Source organism: Ictalurus punctatus, chromosome 10 (assembly GCF_001660625.3).
Source record: "Ictalurus punctatus breed USDA103 chromosome 10, Coco_2.0, whole genome shotgun sequence".
NCBI classification, from domain to species: domain Eukaryota; kingdom Metazoa; phylum Chordata; class Actinopteri; order Siluriformes; family Ictaluridae; genus Ictalurus; species Ictalurus punctatus.
In genome coordinates this window covers 8553428-8572786 of record NC_030425.2, presented here as the reverse complement: position 1 = coordinate 8572786, position 19359 = coordinate 8553428, and the positions used below count along the sequence as shown (strand labels likewise).

The 19359-nt window shown below is 37.8% G+C and overlaps 1 protein-coding gene across 1 annotated transcript in view; it reads left to right on the top strand.

The window, feature by feature from the left end:
- Window positions 1–19359, top strand: part of apc2 (APC regulator of WNT signaling pathway 2) — a 30078-nt gene that overhangs the window by 2436 nt on the left and 8283 nt on the right. Inside the window, exons 2-14 of the mRNA XM_017477397.3 lie at window positions 7825–7983; window positions 10573–10663; window positions 10863–11145; window positions 11964–12072; window positions 13562–13675; window positions 14064–14159; window positions 16507–16599; window positions 16894–17275; window positions 17381–17479; window positions 17820–17959; window positions 18059–18136; window positions 18221–18337; window positions 19130–19344. Coding sequence (XP_017332886.1) covers window positions 7840–7983; window positions 10573–10663; window positions 10863–11145; window positions 11964–12072; window positions 13562–13675; window positions 14064–14159; window positions 16507–16599; window positions 16894–17275; window positions 17381–17479; window positions 17820–17959; window positions 18059–18136; window positions 18221–18337; window positions 19130–19344 — 1961 coding nt within the window. The 5' untranslated portion in view covers window positions 7825–7839. The remainder of the gene's footprint in view (window positions 1–7824; window positions 7984–10572; window positions 10664–10862; window positions 11146–11963; window positions 12073–13561; window positions 13676–14063; window positions 14160–16506; window positions 16600–16893; window positions 17276–17380; window positions 17480–17819; window positions 17960–18058; window positions 18137–18220; window positions 18338–19129; window positions 19345–19359) is intronic.

The window sequence follows — 19359 nt, the reverse complement described above, 5'->3', positions numbered from 1 at the left end:
TATTGGACTGCCTTCTCAGAAGAGTGGCAGTGATTTTAAGAGCAAAATGGGGATTAAATCTGAAATGGGATGATTTGGCTATAAGGGGGGGAAAAAAACCTCCTAATTGACTTTCACAGTGTGTTTTTTGCATGATGAGAACACCATAGCTTATAGCTAAAACACTGTTCAATGACTTGCTAAATAAATAATTAATGAATTTAATAAATTCCTGATTTCATGAATGTTACTGCGCAGACGTTGCTCATTAATTTAAAATGTAATTGCACATAGTATCTTAATCTAATAACATTCTTCATTGATTCATGGACGCATGATTATTCATTGTGTTTTATGGCAGACTTTGGCCTTTCTTAACGTGGGGGTTTTGGTGACTGGTTTGTATGATGCACTTTATTGCTAATATGTGACAGAAACACTACTGATAAACCAATTGATGGTTTACACACAGAGTGGGTCAACAGACAAGATTGCATCCGATAGGAACACATTTGGTTATTTTCATTCCCTGTGTAATGAGTACCCCCCCTACACACACACACACACACACACACACCTACCCCCGTCCTCCTATTTGCGGGTATGAAATGGGCCGAATTTAAGCTGATTTTGGTCTGTTTCAAATCAAACCTGGAAATTCAAGATCTATATTTGTGTATTTCACACACAAATACAAACAATTAAAAAGGCGTACATGTATTTATAGTTGATAGGTTTGATTTTTTTTCTTAAATAGAGTTTGTTGTAATAGGCTCATCTGGTCGGCTTAAATAAAGGGAAAATTAAATAACCGCATGCCTTTCTTTTAGCACTACTTAATGATGACTCAGCCTCCTTATTTATCACGTCAGTGTCATGATTATGCTTATCTGTATCGTGGTGCATTACTCTACATTAGCTGGATTCTGCTGCTTTTCTGACATACTGGATTCGACTGACTCATATCAAGCTGGGGTGTTTACAGAACAAAGCTGATCATTCCTAATGAAGGTGAATGTCAAATTCACCCTCAGAAAAGAAATCAGTGCAAGATAACAGCCCAATTTTCTGTACGTCATGGCATCAGCTATTCAAATAGGATGGCATTGTAACACTGTAGTAGCACTTAAATTGTTTGAACACGTGTGTCCTCTGAGATTCATGAAGCCAGCCAGATGCATTTTTTTCAAAGTGCTATCTACCCTCTTCCGCATACAAGAACTCACACACACCCATGATTGGCTAGTGTTGCTGTGATTGACAGTGGAGAAATAATACTGCAGTCCCTCCCACCTAGAGAGACAATTATGCTTCCTTGACTCCAGTCCACAGTCAGCTGTTGCATTGCACAATGCAGAAATAATAATAATTTTTTTTAAAAATCTAGTATCTTTCAAATTCAAATTGTAATAATGTTAATGTACCCTTGTTCGAGATGTTGACAGTTTCTTGTGTCCCTGTGGATATTATTCATTTAACCCTCACTTCCTAAAAATTCGGAGGTATTGATGAGGGAAAGTCATTGAGCGCTGTTCAGTCTGTACATATTCTGTGATTGTGATTGTTGCGGCCAAAATTGCGATGCAAACTCCTTGAATCGGCGAAAATGCACTTGCAGGAAATTGCTTTGCACGGTCTTTCACAGTGATGTTTGTTGGTAAGTAAGACCTTTTAGCTGTACTGATGTTCCAGACACATGAACTGAAGAGGGCTTTGGCTGAACGCATGTTGTGATGATGTCAAATGAGGCGTCTTGGCCCGACTCTGTGGAAAACCTGCGCTAATTTTGAAAAATTGCAAGCCCCTCCGAATATTGAGGGTTTTTTTTTTTTCATTTTGCGTTAATTTCTGCGATCGCAAAATCATGAAATCCTGCAGAGACCGACTGTTGTGAGTTGGTCAGAACCGGATTATATCCGAAGATGGAATTCATAAATGAAATAACTGAAATTTGGGAGAAAAACACCATCATAAAAAAAACACAATCTCCCGGTCTCCTAACTATTCAGCAACTCCTACTCAAAAGTCTTTAGTGTAAAACTGAAGCCACCAAGGACTCTAGCTCAAGTTCTCAGAGCCAAAGCCTAACTTTTATTAAATCTTTTTTTTGTCATAAATGTTAAGTATTAGGAATACGACCCTGCATATTTAATGAGAAACCCTTCGTGTTTTCTCTGTGCAGCATGCATCGGAGATGAAATTTTGATGACTCATAGCCGTGTAACTCAGGGCTCTAGGTCCACTGAATAATTGAATGACCATAACCAAGCTTCAGATGAAAATGCAGTCTCTTCTAAGCTCTCAACTAGCAAATCTTTCACCATAAAGGCCGGTCAGAGTCAGGACATGTATCAGTAATGTTCCAAAATGTTCCAAGAGAGCTGTTAGGAAAAACCTTGTACTGCTGTGGAAAAGTGCAGAGTATTTTTCTCTTCTGAATATTTTTCACGTATAGAACATACTATCACGGATTCATATTTTTGATGATCAGTATCACTTATTTGCCAAAGCAAACGATATTGTCCCATTACTCCATTTTATTGCAACAGTAATCGATGTGGTGCATATCTTAATAATGTGTGAATATTTTCTGCGTTTATTTCAAATATTGGAGCAATGACGACAGATTGGCACAGGAACTGGACTCGTATATTGAGCACAGAAACACATTATATAGATTTAAATGAACAAATCGTTATTAGTGGATTGGTGATTTAAAAATATTTATCAGCTCCTCTGTCTCATTAAAAAAGCCCACTATAAAAACAAGCATTGGCAGAATTGAAAGTAATCATTGCTTTAACCTTGAGACTTTTCTCATAAATACAGTAGTGCAAGTGCTATTGTCGGTGTTAAATTATTGTTGGTGTTTGAATTGAAATTCTCAGGCTCGCCGCCGCCCCATCGTAGGTGCCGTTTCCTTGGTAACCAGACAGTCTCAGAGTAAGAGGGTGGAGGGAGATGCAGAAGGGGAGGGAGGGAGGGGGCGATGGAGGGATCATCCTCCACTCCATCTTCTTTGTTCTCCCTCCTGCTGCTTGTGGCCTAGTTAAGCAGCCAATATCAGAAAATTAGGCCCTTAACAACACCACAGCGCTCGGTTTTGATTACATTCCTGCTTTGGCATGTGAGAAACGGTTGTTCTGTGTCAATCCTTTGGATTCAATCATTGTCTAAATTTTTAATAAATCTTCATTACTGCTCCAGGCAAGGTTGATTCATGTTGTTCAGGAGATTAAGCTTCTTGGTTCCTTGGCCTTTCTGAGTGGTTGTTTCATTCAGTGTGTCCTGGACTTTTAGGTGTTTGTGTTTGTGCCATACACACAATAGAACATGATATACTAGACACTCTTTAACATTGTCTGACAGCATAGCTGACTTAAACCAATGGCAATGTTTACTTTTCTTTTAAATATGCAAAATATTCTTAACTGGATTTACACTGCCAGCTTTGTTTGTGAAGACTGGAGTTTCTTATTATATTTTACTACAGTTTAATCAACATTAATGCTGCAGACCAAAGCAAATAAAAATAATAATAATAAGCAATTGAATAAGGAAAGCTAAATACTTGTGGAACTTATTAACCACATATTCTCAAATCCTAATGGGAATCTAAATGAGTGTTTTATTAGAGTTAGGCTCACTTGGAAGGTAAACCTATTAAGCCTATAGAGAAAGACTCATTGATGCTGATGATGATGATGATGATGAAGAACAGTGCTAGTATCAATTTACTAGTATTTGCCAATAAAATATGCAAACTTATACTTATTGCTTGTTTATGAGGTCATTTAAACACAATGGTGAAATATTCACCCTGTATATGTATACAACCTATATACAGTATATGTGTGCAAATTTGATTATTTCACAGAAAATTATTTCACAGCTTGAAGATGTTGTGAAACATGCAGTATTTTTATTTCTCGAAAAATCCTTAATAAATATTTTCGTCTGCATTAAGTTTTTCATGTGTCTTCACAGTATCCAGACCATAATACTACGCTAAATCAAGTCAGCCGGAATGTCCTATATGGACGTCAGTGGAAACATTAACAGCGCCTGTTGTGTAACACACATCAACCGAGTAGAGCCCGAAGGGCAAACGTTGTATAATCAGCGTGCATGCTGTGTGGATATGCAGACTGGTATAGTCTTAAATATCGACTTTATCTCATTTGAAATGTTGTATTTTGTTTGCATAATTCCTGTCTTAGTGAAACGCAAAAGAGTGATAGACCATGGGTAACTACTGTATACTCATGGTGTGTTTAACAAAACATGTCATTAATACATACTAGAAAGAACATAATAGAAATGATATAAATAGAATAGAAATTACTGTTATTTTATTAAATGTAGCCAAGGTCTAGCTTAGTGTACAGTACACCTCATAGGTGTCACTCAAGAATCTGTAGCTCACAGATGGAAAACCGCATCAGCTGCTTTTTTGGCAAATCAGAGCAAGGATTTGGTGTTACTATGGAAACACTGTGAATGGCAACACCTCATTGGCAGCTCACCAATGCTGGGCTCCATCTGAATTATTTCCCTTAAGGGACAAGATCTTGGGATAGATTATTCAGGCCGCTTTGGTGCAGATAAAACACAGTCAGAAGAGCAGCAGAGAAGAAAGCGAAGGACGCAAGAGAAACACCCATTTCCAGTCTGTGCAGTATGGCATAATAGAAATTCAGACATAGAGAAGAGCTAATTAAGATGCAAAATGAGGAATGGCACAGCCCGGTGTCCAACCAGTCACAAATTCAGTCTTTTAGATCAGAGAAAAGAACCAGCTGTGTTTAAATCCCTGTGGAGAGCTCCATGTGTCACATCCTCATCAATCTGCTGTTTGAATCCGTCTCACACATACCCGCTTTCATTTCCTTCTTTCCAGTTCTGTCTAATTGATGTGCTCTAGAGTTTGCCACGAAATGCCAAATGACTTGATCGACTTATTGATTCGGAGCAATTATCACGACGTGTCAAAAGGCCATGTTGAATCGCATGCATATTAACATGTGCTCAACTCTGATAAATTCACGCTGTGAGGTGTTGATAGAGGCCACATTTCACTGAATGCCATTTGGATAACATGAAGTGAGAGCATGCAGTAGAACAAAGTCCCCCAGCTTTACCATTCACACCCATCTGGAATGATTGGTATTGATCAGCGTGCCTGAGCTACTCATCGATTCATAGTCATGAACTGTCTTTACATAACCGAGCTTGTTCTTAAAGACAGATGGCTGGTTCTGCTCAGATATTGGGTAACTACTAACTGGGGGTGGGTTTTTTGATAAATAGAAGAACGCTCAGTTTACGGAATATATGAGAAAATATCGATTGAACTGTTATTAAACTGGATGAAATTATTTGGCTCTTTCCGCTTTTAAAGTGCTGTATAACCATGTAGAAATATTATATTGAAACGCGTATTGCACTACAGTAAAATATCAATTTAAAAAGTACTATTTTCACTGTGCTGTGATTGTAAACATCCCAAACACTGGGTTCATTTTCTAGCCTCTATGGTGCTGTTTAGTTGAAGATGCTTCCCCCGGATGATTTGTGCAAGCCTTAACAGAAATCTCCTAGATGCGTGAGGCTGAAACCCACCTCCCCCATCCGCGGCAGTGCCGAGAGAGCACTGCACAACAAAGCCCGATTCACCAATATGGAGCTCTGCATCGAGAGAAGAGCATGCGCTGCAATAATAGAGAGAATAATAGAAAGACAAAAACCAGGGAATGCATGTGATAAAAGGATCAATTGGTGGGGAAATTAATTATTAATCTTCATCCCCTGATTTGTTCACTGGCATTACCTTGAAACATCAGAGATGAAAAGTAAAAATGATGGACAACCGCATTATTCTGTCTCCATTTTTTTTTCTTTTGCAGCTTCTAAAACAATACTTAGCTGACTTTATGACTGAGAAGTGTCCATATCAAAAATGGAAAAGGAGTAGGGAATAGTTTTGATAATTTTTCCACACTATTCAGGAAGAATAATCTGCCTGCAATAACGTAAATATTATATTAAATGAGTAGAGAACATGCCAGCATGAACAGACGGTGTATTCGTATTTGAATTAACACTAGAAATTTATTTTATTTAGGCCTATTTTTATTTTAAATTTGCCACAGTCCACGCTCTAATTCTCTTACTGTTTGAACTAGGGTTGTCAAAAGTACCGGTACTTCGGTACCAAGTCGGTACTAAAAAGAAAAAAAGTTGATGGTACCAGATTTTCATAAGTAGTACCGGGTCAATCCGGTACTGACGCGCTGTTTGACAGGTGGTCAGTCGGGAACTTTTCATGTGTGCACCGTGCAACAAAAAGACATTGGAGCCAAAGTAGCAGGAGCTCCGCCGGTCACCATGGCTGCGTCCGAAATCGCATACTTACCCACTATATAGTAGGCAAAATACATGAATTTCTCTCAGACGCTCGTTTTCCGCTTTCGATGCTATTACCGCTTAGTGTGTAAAAGCCACGTCCTTGAAAATTTCAGTGCGGATAGATTAACCGTGCTTTCAGGAAGAGCGGCTGCTTACCTGCAGTATTTATTCAAGCAGGTGAGTTTAAAATGATGGCAGCGGTTGCATTATGAATGTTGTAGCATAATTTATTTCCGGTGTATTATTGCAGTAAATCATCCTCATTTTTGCTTACTTAACGGTTAGCATATGCGCTTTTAACGCTAATACGGTCAAGAGTCCTTATTAACCATTTAATGCTTAAACTTTTATTGTAGTAAAATAAATGTGAGCACATGATGGGGTTTACTAATTTTACACACCAGATGCTTTTTGATGAAATTTATGTGTTAGAAAATATTAGATGTGTGGCTAGCACTGTTTATGTCTTTAATATCAGTCAGGAAAACCATTTCTACTCTTGTCTGGATAACTCTAGTAGCTTTAATAATGATATACTTGAAGTATACAGAATGGCATTTTAAAAAAATAAATATTATGTTGATATTTAACAAAATATTCATAAAATAGTGTATTGTTCAATTAAAATGTTTTTGTGTTTTGCTTTGGTACCGAGTACCGTGGAATTTTACTGGTATTGGTACCGACCACTGAAATGTTGGCACCGTGACCACCCTAGTTTGAACCATTAGAAAGACTGAGAGAATAACAGGATTTATAGTCATTCTAGTCATATACACATATACAGTAGCGCTAAATTGTGTACTCAGATGTCTTGATGCAAAGTGAGAACACTGAATCACCAGAGGATCTGTAATAAAAACTGGGAAAATTGCGATGCAAATGGACAACAATGTACAAGACAATAACTAGATGCAATAAACTCAGTACAATGAGGAAAAGGCAACACGTACAATGCAACACAACTAGTCTAACCGTGTAGAACATACAGTACATACAATAAACACATGGACTGGACTAGTGTGTGATGAGTAAAGCCTTATCACCAATACAATATGCTGTTCGGCACTGCTTAGTTGTTTAGGCTGCACACAGTTTTTAAAATATTGTGTGGCCAAAGCACGAGAGACAAGGAAGAATAAATTGGTCAGCTTATTAAGTGTTCTTTTTGTTGGTGGCATACAACAAAGTCACAAATGACAATAGAGTGCAGAAAACAGCAGTATGTACCAATATGGTGAAGTGTATTAAGTGTATTTTTCCTGTACTAAACTTCAATCTGACCAAAATAGAAAGTCTGTCACTGTGAATTGGACTTTATACACCTTTTTAGTAAATACAGCTCTAAAACGCACCATGAGCAAAGGGTTGAATGTCCTAAATTGTTTTTGTGATGGCTTGTGCCACTATTAAACACTGGCCTTTAATCTGTTCCAGGAACCCCATTTTGTGATGATGTCCAACTCTGTGGCCTCCTATGACCAGCTGGTGCGGCAGGTGGAGGATCTCCGCAAGGAGAACTCGCACCTGCGCCGCGAGCTGGAGGACAACTCGCACCACTTGTCCAAACTGGAAAATGAAACCTCTGATATGAAGGTGAGCGTCGACTTTAGAGGGGTCCATCCACCAAATAAATACACAGATCAGCCATAACATTAAAACCACTGACAGGAGAAGTGAATAACATTGATTATCTCGTTACAATGTCACCTGTCAAGGGGTGAGATATATTAGGCAACAAGTGAACAGTCAGTTCTGTTGGAGGCAGGAAAAATGGGCAAGCGTAAGGATCTGAGTGACTTTCACAAGGGCCAAATTGTGATGGCTTCACAAATGGGTCACAGCATCTCCAAAATGGCAGGTCTTGTAGGGTGTGCTACAGTAGCTCGTAGTAAATATACATAATTATATATGTGTATGTCCAAAATAAAAAACACATTAAAATATACAAACTTGGCAACATGGAAAGATGGAAAAACAAATTAGACCTAAATGAATTTTGTGTCACTTAAGTATCATAGCTTAGAGCTTATTGAAGGGTGGAAAGTCACCATTGCCTGTATTTGCTTTAGCAGTGACCTACTTTCCATAAAATAACTGGAGACACTAATGGGTCATAGCCAGCTTTCACAACCTGAGCATAGAAATACCCTTAACTCACAGAACAGTTTACATCAAAATGTTCCTGTACTGAATATACGCTGGCAGCGAAGGATGGAAACCATTAGACGATCCAACTTAACCACACTATTGATCCTGGGTCTTGGATATGTGGTGCATATCTGAGTTATCCTCATTACTCTAAATCGTCATGTTGGATTCCAGTAAGAGTCCCGTTTCGAGTTTACTTATTATTTAGTCTTACTTCCTCATGTTGTGTTTAGCAATTACCCTGCTTCGATTTAATAAATCATTTTAAAATACCCTTTACCCAATACCCTGTCATCATTTCAGTGATTCAATTTACATAACATTTAAAGAACTAGACACACGAAAGCCTGGTTGGGGATCCTCCTGATGGCGCGTGTGTTAAGATTTCAATTATTTCGTTTATTTCATTTTGTTAACCTCAGGACAGTCTGAACATGATCTATGTGATGGCTGAAATGTATTTGACGGTTATTAGAGAAATTAAGGCAAGTGCATAAAGCTCACATAAAAATCGTATTATAGTATTGGTCAGCTTTTAGTAAAAACATCACATAACATCACACAAGAATTAATGCCGCTTAGCTCTCTCTGCCTTTAGCTCTCCCAAGTTAGTGTTCAGAAATCCATTAAAAAGTCTACTCCAAAGCATTAATCAGGTGGATCCTTCTTATCCCAGTCAGCCCTCCCATTCAGAGTTGTGCTGGGAGACATAAATTCTTCGCAATTAATACCTCTAAAGAGCTCATTATGATTCTAAGCCCAGGCCTCCAGTTCACTTAGCATTTAGAGCTCATTGCAAAGTTAGTGTTAGATACAAATTCTGAGGCCCAGAGGAAGTTAAGGACAAAATGCAGACATAAATGTTGAAACCACAAAGCGTGCATAGACCCCTGGATGATTCGTCACTCACAAGCTCAAAACATCTACCCTTCAGTATACTAGGACACAATTATGACTTAATTTACCATGGGAATTAAACGGAGGTTAATTTAAAATTGACCGGCCTCATGTAGACTATGGAATTAGATTGTGAATTAGAAAGAATATACTGATTTTAGCAGTATAGTGCCATTCAAGTTAAGCCACAAAGTCTCAGTGGCTGCTGATTTTGAAGCCATAGTACCATCCTAGTGTGACTAGCCAGTGTGAAATGTCCTTGGGTAACCGGTGGGTCGGTTGCTGAAAATACCATGAAAAAAGAGTAAATAAATAACATCTACAGCATGTAAAAATGGGTTACAGCCATTAGTGTATTCAGAATATAGCAGGTGTATTTTGCATCACAAAAAGACCTAAAACTAGCCCCCCCAAAAATCCATGCACTGGAAAAGGGAGACACATTCTTTTTCTCAGCCTTTGTGTGGGAAACAAGGTTATAAACCCCATAATCCCCATTTCCCACTGCCAATCTTTATCATATATCTTATAATAGAAATGGTTCTTTACATCATAGACATACTTCCTGCACTCATGCTTTGCCTTTTTATGGATATTTACCGGATTTAATTCTGGTAACTTATTTCCTATAAAACATGAACTTGGCAACCATGGAGTATATTTTTTTTAACGAAATTGTTATTACACTTCTCGGACTATGAAAAGATATCCAGACCTGTTTTTGATCTCTTATTTGAAAAGAAACCATTAGTTAAACCGTAAATAGCTGACCTTAAATCAAGAGCTACCACTATAATGGGCTTACATGATATTTTGCTTGGGCATCCAATCCCATGATTCCTTCCATGGCACATGCCCAGATGCTGAGCACAGCTGGATAATCCCTGCCAAGCTTTTATCATGAAGGTCAGTTGATTCAGTCTTTAGATAAATCAGGAAGCCAAGCGAATATCACACACAGAGGTTACAGAGAAGAAAGTATGTTGTTCAACGGCTATTTTAATTATTGTCTTTTTTTGATGATCAAAAGGATTCTTAAACTACAGTAGAGCTACATTATGTTGGGCTTTATTTTTTTATAAGCACTTTGGACGATTGAATGCAGATAATAACTGAACATCTTTCTTGCCATTTTAGGAGGTTTTGAAGCATCTGCAAGGTAAACTGGATCAGGAAGCCTGCACTCTCGCCTCTTCAGGGAGAGCAGATGTGCTTGACCAGCTCAAAGGTAGCGGAAACCATCATTTTCTTCTTCATTATATGACAACATTTAATATATTTCAGTATTTCATTCATTAGTTTTGAACTGCGATGATTCAACAAACCTTTCACAATATGAATGTAGAACAGAGATCCGTTGCAGAATCAGTGCCCTAAAATAACAGAAGATTAAGTAGAAAAATCTTTTATTTGAAATCTGTTCACAGAGCTGCATATGGACTTGACCAACTATTATGAGCTCAAGTACCAGCCACACAACCTGCGTGCATTCTCAGAGACCATGGCCAACCAAACGAATGACAGTGAGGACAGAATGCAACTCCCATCATCCAGCATCAGCAGATCAAGGAGTTCTGTCTGCTCATCATCCCACCAGTGCTCCACTGTGTCTGGTGAGGGCACGGCCGTGCACCCCACACACCTCCACCAAGCTGTGACAGGAGAGGGCCGTGTCACTGCCCAGCATCTAGAGGAGCTCCGCAAAGAGAGGTGAGATTTGCACAATAACACTTAGTCTGCTTATCTCCTACTCAAATGGTTTAAACATAAAACTTACACAGTCAGTCTGTACAGCTTTATTTCTTTCACCATCTCATGGTGCTTCTCTTAATCTAGTGTAGTGTAGTGAATGATAATGATAATGAGTCTTTATTGGTCACATATACATATGCACAGTGAAATTCTTTTCTTCACATACCCCAGCATGTCAGGAAGCTGGGGTGTTAGAAAGTAGTTACTGTGTGATGTATACATGGAAAGAGCTTCAGTTAATGTTCACATCAAATATTAGAAAAGGGAAAAATGCAAAACCTTGAGCTGTGAGCCTGTTCCCATTGTAGCCTTAGATTGGAGCGGAACCCGATGTCGCCTTCTGCCGTTGTAGCTCACCCACCTCAGTGTTTGATGTGTTGTGCATTCTGAGATGCTTTTCTACTCACCATGGTTGTAAAGAGTGCAGGTGTTTCTGCCTGCAGAATTGATTGGCACTGGAAGTTTATTTACTGGGAAATAATCAAACCAGCCTGTCTGGCTTCAACAAGCATACCACAGTCAAAGTCACTGAATTTTTTTTTCCCCATTTGATGTGAACATTAACTGAGGCTCTGGATCTGTATTTGCCTGATTTTACGTACTGTGCTGCTGCCACATAATTGGCATAATTGAGATAATTTCATGAATGAGCATTTGAATGAATGAGTAATGTTCCTATTAAAGTGGCGATGGAGTATACAGAGGCTGTTTAAAATAATTAGAATATTTACTTTGGCTCAAATTGATATTTGGATAACTGGATGGTATATTTATAGGACCATGCTGCTGAATGAAATTGAGAAAGAGGAGAAAGAGCGCCATTGGTATTATTCTCAGCTGCAGGGGCTTTCACAGAGGCTGGCAGAGCTGCCTCGAATTGACACAGTAAGAGTTCCAGATGTGTTCTACATCATTGTTTTTATGGATATGTTTATCTGTATCTGTGTTTTGATGAAATCACTGTTCATTTAGATTTATAGCTACAGTGCCCTACACTAATATTGGCACCCTTGGTAAATATGAGCAAAGAAGGCTGTCAAAAATTTTCTTTATTGCTTAACCTTTTGATCTTTTGTTTTAAAAAAAATCACAAAAATACTCTGCTCTCATGGAGATCAAACAATTGCAAACAAAACAAAGGTTTATATATATATATATATATATATATATATATATATATATATATATATATACCTTTGTCAGGGGACAAAGTAAGAGGACTGGGATGGCCATGGCAGGGCCTTGATTTTGTGGTCGGTAAACCATTTTTGTGTTGATTTTGATGTATGTTTTGGATCATTGTCCTGCTGGAAGATCCAACCACGGCCCATGTTAATCTTTCTGGCAGAGGCAGTCAGGTTTTCATTTAATATCTGTTGATATTTCATAGAGTCCATGATGCCATGTATCCTAACAAAATGTCCAGGTCCTCTGGCAGAAAAACCACCCCAAAACATTAAAGAGCCACCACCATAATTAACCGTGGGCATGAGGTACTTTTCCATATGGCTATCTCTCTGTGTGCACCAAAACCACCTCTGGTGTTTATTGCCCAAAAGCTCTATTTTGGTTTTATCTGCCCATAGAACCCGATCCCCTTTGAAGTTCCAGTAGTGTCTGACAAACTGAAGACGCTTGAGTTTGTTTTTGGATGAGAGTAGAGGCTTTTTTCTTGAAACCCTTCAACTTGTGGTGATGTAGGAGACTTCGGATTGTAGTTTTGGAGACTTTCTGACTCCAAGACGCAGCTAACTTCTGCAATTCTCCATCTGTGCTCATTGGAGATTTTTTGACCACTCGAACCATCATCTTCACAGTGCGTTGAGACGATATAGACTCACGTCCAGTTCCAGGTTGATTCATAACATTTCCAGTTGACTGGAACTTCTTAATTATTGCCCTGATGGTGGAAATGGGCATTTTTAATGCTTGTGCTATTTTCTTATAGCCCCTTCCCATTTTGTGAAGCTCAACAACCTTTTGCCACACATCACAGCTATATTCCTTGGTCTTACTCATTGTTATGAATGACTAAGAGAATTTGGCCAATGTGTTACCTCATATTTATACCCCTATGCAACAGGAAGTCATGGTTGAACAATTTCCTGTATAATAATAATTTTATATAATTTTGTAAATAAACCTGTGTGGTGTTTGCAGTCATTTGATATCCATGAGAGCAAAGTAGTTTTGTGATTTTTTTTTTTTTTTAACAAAAGATCAAAAGGTTAAACAATAAACACCAATTTTCACAGCCTTCTTTGCCCATATTTACCAAGGGTGCCAATATTAGTGGTGGGCACTGTATATAATATACATGAATATACAATATGTATGTGTTTATTGTAACATAAATTTCCTTTCTGTGTCTCAGTTCTCCATACAAATGGACCTTATTCGCCAGCAGCTAGAATTTGAGGTCCAGCAACTGCGCTCAGTCATGGAGGAACGTTTTGGGACCAGTGATGAAATGGTCCAGAGGACACAGGTGAATAATATTTCAAAATATTGATTTCATTTCATTTATATCCAATGAGGCATCTGAGAGTTTTAAACGTTCTTCTGTGTATGACATATTAGTCTACAAAACATTTCATGAGCTCCCCTGTAGTAGAACTGACAAAGTAGAGCATAACTTGTGTAAAAAAGTCCACTCACAGAATCTTGCTATTGCTAATAAACATCAACGGTATTTCACAATATGTATAAAATATGTATAATGTTTCACTTAAAAAATTCTTTAAAAATTATTATTATTAATAATAATAATAATAATAATAATAATAATAATAATAATAATAATAATAATAATTTTATGAAAAAATAAATTGTATTTCAGTTCAATTTGTGAACAGTAAGCCTATATGTACCTGCAGATCCGTGTGACCCGTCTGGAGCAGCTGGATAAGGAGCTACAGGAGGCACAAGGCTCACGTTGTCCACAGGAGAAGATTGGCCAGTCAGAGAACCAAGTAAGTCCATGACCCTTCCTAACACAAACATCCAACCCAAACATATAACACCCCAGCACCTGTATCATATTTCATTTAAAACCTGGCTAAGTATGGCATATAATATAAAACTACTTCTTTTTTTAACTGGTATTTGTTGCAATATTTGGTAAAATTATATTTTATTCACAAGTATACATAATGTATTTTTAACCTTCTATTAAATCAGAGAACAATTACATATAGAATATATACAGTAATTACTGAATATGAATGAATGAATGAATTTTCTTATTGCAGGAAACTGAACCAGATATAAAGGATACTACTAAAGCTTTGTCAGATAAATTACCAAAAGCATTCTATAACCAATATTAAAAGCCTAGTGATGTAGCTTTGCTTTTACCATAGTGAGTTTTCTGTTAAATATTGATAGTTCAATCTCGTTTCTGAATAGACGCATGTTCATATGTTCAGGTGCATCGCAAATACAGAGAAGATGAACAAGTCCAGCTGTAGAAAAAGTCACTCCATGCATAAAGAAGTAACTGAATAATTCTATAATTGCAGGACCAAATGCATATCCCAGCATTAATTAAAATGAACTCAATAAAACAATTAATAGATCACATATTATTAAATAGATTTATATCAAATACAAATCTAGTCAAATAAAATGATATTTTATCTTTCCGTACTGTGAGGATGGCATTTGTGATCACAGAAGCTGGTGTTTCTGAGACGGGGCTCTGCTAGCTCTCTGTCTATTTTATATGTCATAACTTACTACAGTGGTTATATATTTGTTTGTATGTTTATTAAATGTACACGTTTCTTAATTTGTACTTTAAAAAGTACATTTGGTCATTTATTTATTTAATTTCATTTATTATTGAGGAAAATGATCAAATATTACATATCTGTGAGTGGCAAAAGTATGTGCACCTCTAGGACTAGCAGTTAATTTGAAGGTGAAATTAGAGTCAGGTGTTTTCAATCAGTGGGATGACAATCAGGTGTGAGTGAGCACCCTGTTTTATTTAAAGAACAGGGATCAAAGGCTGGACTTCACAACACATGTTTGTGGAAGTGTATCATGGCACGAACAAAGGAGATTTCTGAGGACCTCAGTGTTGTTGATGCTCATCAGGCTAAAAGAGTTTTAAAGAGTTTTAAAGAGTTTTAGAGATGCACTGCATTCCAGTATAAGAATCATATCGCATCTGTGGAACATGGTGGTGGTAGTATCATGGTTTGGGCCTGTTTTGCTTCATCTGGGCCTGGACGGCTTGCCATCATTGATGGAACAATTAATTCTGAATTATTTCAGCGAAATCTAAAGGAAAACCAAACCAAAGAATGGTTAAAGAAGAATAAAGTTAATGTTTTGGAATGGCCAAGTGAAAATCCTGACCTTAATGTAATAGAAATATTGTGGAAAGACTTGAAGCAAGCAGGTCATGTGAGGAAACCCACCAACATCCCAGAGTTGAAGCTGTCCTGTACGAGGAACGGGATAAAATTCCTCCAAGCCGATGTGCAGGACTGATCACAGTTAATGGAAATGTTTAGTTGCAGTTATTGCTGCACAAGGGGATCACACCAGATACTGAAATCAAAGGTCTAAATACTTTTGCCACTCACAGATATGTAATATTGGATCATTTTCCTCAATAAATAAATAACCAAGTATAATATTTTTGTCTCATTTGTTTAAATGAGTTCTCGTTTTAAATGAGTTCTACTTTTAGGACTTGTGTGAAAATCTGATGATGTTTTAGGTCATATTTATGCAGAAATGTAGAAGAATCTAAAGGGTTATTACTACTATTGATATAACTTATCATAAGGACCCGAATAATGTATAGCAGTGTATAAAAACAGATTAATTATGCCACATGTGACAATAGGAAATATATGTAAAATGATCAACAGTTGTAACAGACTTATGGATAAACAAAGGATCTTCTCAAGACAAGAAGACTACCTAATACAGTACATACTTAATTTTCTCATTTCCATTACATGTAAACCTGATTATTTTGAGGATATTCAGTGCAGAATGCACATTAGTCTGGTTAGCCCTGAAAGGATCACATGCTTCCCCATCCTCCCCACCCCATGCAACATCAAAGGTTGCCATAGTGATTGGCTCAAGGATGAAAGGGTGGATTTGCCATGGTTGCCATATGCAAATATTACAATTGAAACCTTTTAATGTACAGAAGCTGCATAATGCAGCTTTTTTTGTATCTTGTATTCTAGTATTTTATATCTCTCTTTGTAATAACATTACACAAAGAATAGTATGACTTCAAACCGTATTCAATACAACTGTAACAAACGCATCTTTTTTTTCTTTTTGCAGAATGTTGACAGCCTTTCCAAAGCATCAGTACCTGAAATGGAAAATGGAGCAAGCACTAGCACTATGGAGGCACCTGGAGAAGCCGGGAACAAAGTATGACACTAATGTGTTTTACTTTGTATCAGTCATACAAGTCCTACTGATTTAACAACCACTATACAGATGTATATGTATCAAGTGTATTCTCAAAACCCATAGCATTAATCGCTTTAACAGAGAGTGTATAAAGTGGAACAGAGATGTTTGAGAAATATGAGTATATATAAATGCTTTATGGGAAAGCATTTGCTCAACAATTTTTGATAAATAGTTCAAGATTGTGATTTACAGCTCCATCAGTCACAATATGGCATTGTAGCACTGAATATGCTGTTCTGCACACTTTAGGTGGAGATGATGTTCTGGCTGTTGTCTATGCTAGCCTCTAGAGATCGAGAGGAGATGTCCCGTGTCTTGTTAGCCATGTCCAGCTCACAGGAAAGCTGCATTGCCATGCGCAAGTCTGGCTGTGTCCCCTTGCTTGTGCAAATACTGCATGATGTAAGTACCGGAAAGACTCCTGATGCCACAGGCTGCAGCCGAGAGGCTCGATCTCGGGCTAGTGCTGCTCTGCACAACATTGTGTACTCACAGCCTGATGAGGGCCAAGCACGGCGTGAGATGAGGGTACTGCATGTACTGGAGCAGATACGCTCACACTGTGAGAATGGCTGGGATTGGACTGAGAACCACCTAGGAACCCCATCACCTAGTGGTACAAAGACCACAGGTAAGTACAGAGAATTAAACTAACCTCATTTAGTCATAATGTTCAGTCAAACTGTTATGCTGTCTGTTACGCTGACAAATGCATGTCTTAATTTGAACTATGCAGACATCCCAGAGCCCCTAGATCCCCAGATTTGCCAGGCAATATGTGCCATAATGAAACTTTCCTTTGAGGAGGACTATCGAAGAGCCATGAACGAACTTGGTAACTAGAAAATTTTATCGTCTAGATTTACAATCTATCAATATTCATCAATATCAATTTATCAATAAATATAAATTTATAATCGCATACTTGATCGCATCTTGATTGCTTTGTCGACTAACTATGAAATATTGCATATGACCGTAGAATAAACCTGAACACATTGTTAATTACTCAAAAATGTATAGCATGCAAGAATATGGTCTGCTATAGTCTATCTATAGATTAGCATTTGTGTTGGATTTTCAAATTTGTGTTCTGGAAGCACACAGGTACTGAGACTGTGTAAAGAATTTACTGTAGCGCTGCAGAAAGTTCATTGCGAGTCTGTCTGTTTCAGGTGGACTTCAGGCTATTGCAGAGCTTATGCAGTTGGAACACGAACTGTATGGTATGCAAAATGAGCCTTTGAATATGGCCCTGCGAAGATATGCTGGCATGGCACTCACTAACCTTACATATGGAGATGTTGTAAATAAGGTAAACTAAACCAGTACAGAGATTTAATACCATTTAATGTAGAGCAAAAGAATTTCATGGCGTTTTATATTGATGTCATGTTTTTGTTTTTTATTTTAGGCCACACTTTGCTCTAAGAAAAGCTGTCTTCAAGCTATTGTTTCTCAACTGGCATCTGATAGTGAGGAATTACATCAGGTAAATCAAATGGTCCATTTTCACTTTAAGGGCATGTTTTATTAATTTGGCCTTAAGAAATTTGCTCTATTTTGTTTCCTATAGGTGGTCTCAAGTATTCTTAGGAACCTTTCATGGCGTGCTGATATCACCAGTAAGAGAGCCCTTCGGGATGTTGGCAGTGTATCGGCGCTAATGAGCTGTGCACTTCAGGCTACAAAGGTAAAATACAAGTATTTAATGGATAACAGTTAGAATCAGTACATTTACATGGACAATAATAATCTGATATTAACCTGATTAAGACGATACTCTGACTAAGAAACTAGCATGTAAACAGCGATTATTGATGACCTTAATCCGATTAAAATAAACACAAATGGAATTAAGACATGTGGAGTATTCCTGTTTTAGTCGCATTATGGACGTGCGTTACAGACATGTACACACCTTAATCACACTATTAACGTCGTATGAGAGTTTTCACCGCATTTTGCGACAGGACACGTACACACATGGCAGCGCTCAACCGTTTAACGGCAAACAAGAGAGCACGGCCGCGTCCCAAACCGCGTACTTACCTACTATAAAGTAGGCGAAATACATGTATATAGCAGGTGTAATACATGTATTTCAGCTACTATATTGAAGATAAGTACGCGGTTTCAGACGCCGCCCACAGCTTCAAGCAGTCATCTATTTTCACGTATAGCACGACAAATAATTAACTGCACTTTAAACTGTATACGGTACCATAACGAAGACGAACTGTATGTCGATACATGAAATTCTGGAGGGGACTTCGGACGGTGTGCCGTTAATCGATCTATTTTCTATAACACGTAAAACAGGAATATGAAAGGAATATTCTAAACACAACTCATGTAAACACCTTAATCACAATATTGTCTTATTCAGAATAAGGTCAATAATTAGATTGCTGCTGTCCATAAAACATAGTAAATATTTGCATGGTACTCCGTATTAAAGCTTCTGCTTCATTTCTCCATACAGGAATCCACCCTAAAAAGTGTGTTAAGTGCTTTATGGAATTTATCAGCACATAGCACTGAAAATAAGATGGCAATTTGCTCCGTTGATGGTGCTCTAGGATTTCTGGTAGGTACCCTTACCTACCAGTGTCAGACCAACTCCCTGGCAATCATTGAAAGTGGCGGAGGTATCCTGCGTAATGTATCCAGTCTTATTGCTACCCGTGATGATTACAGGTACTACTCAGAACT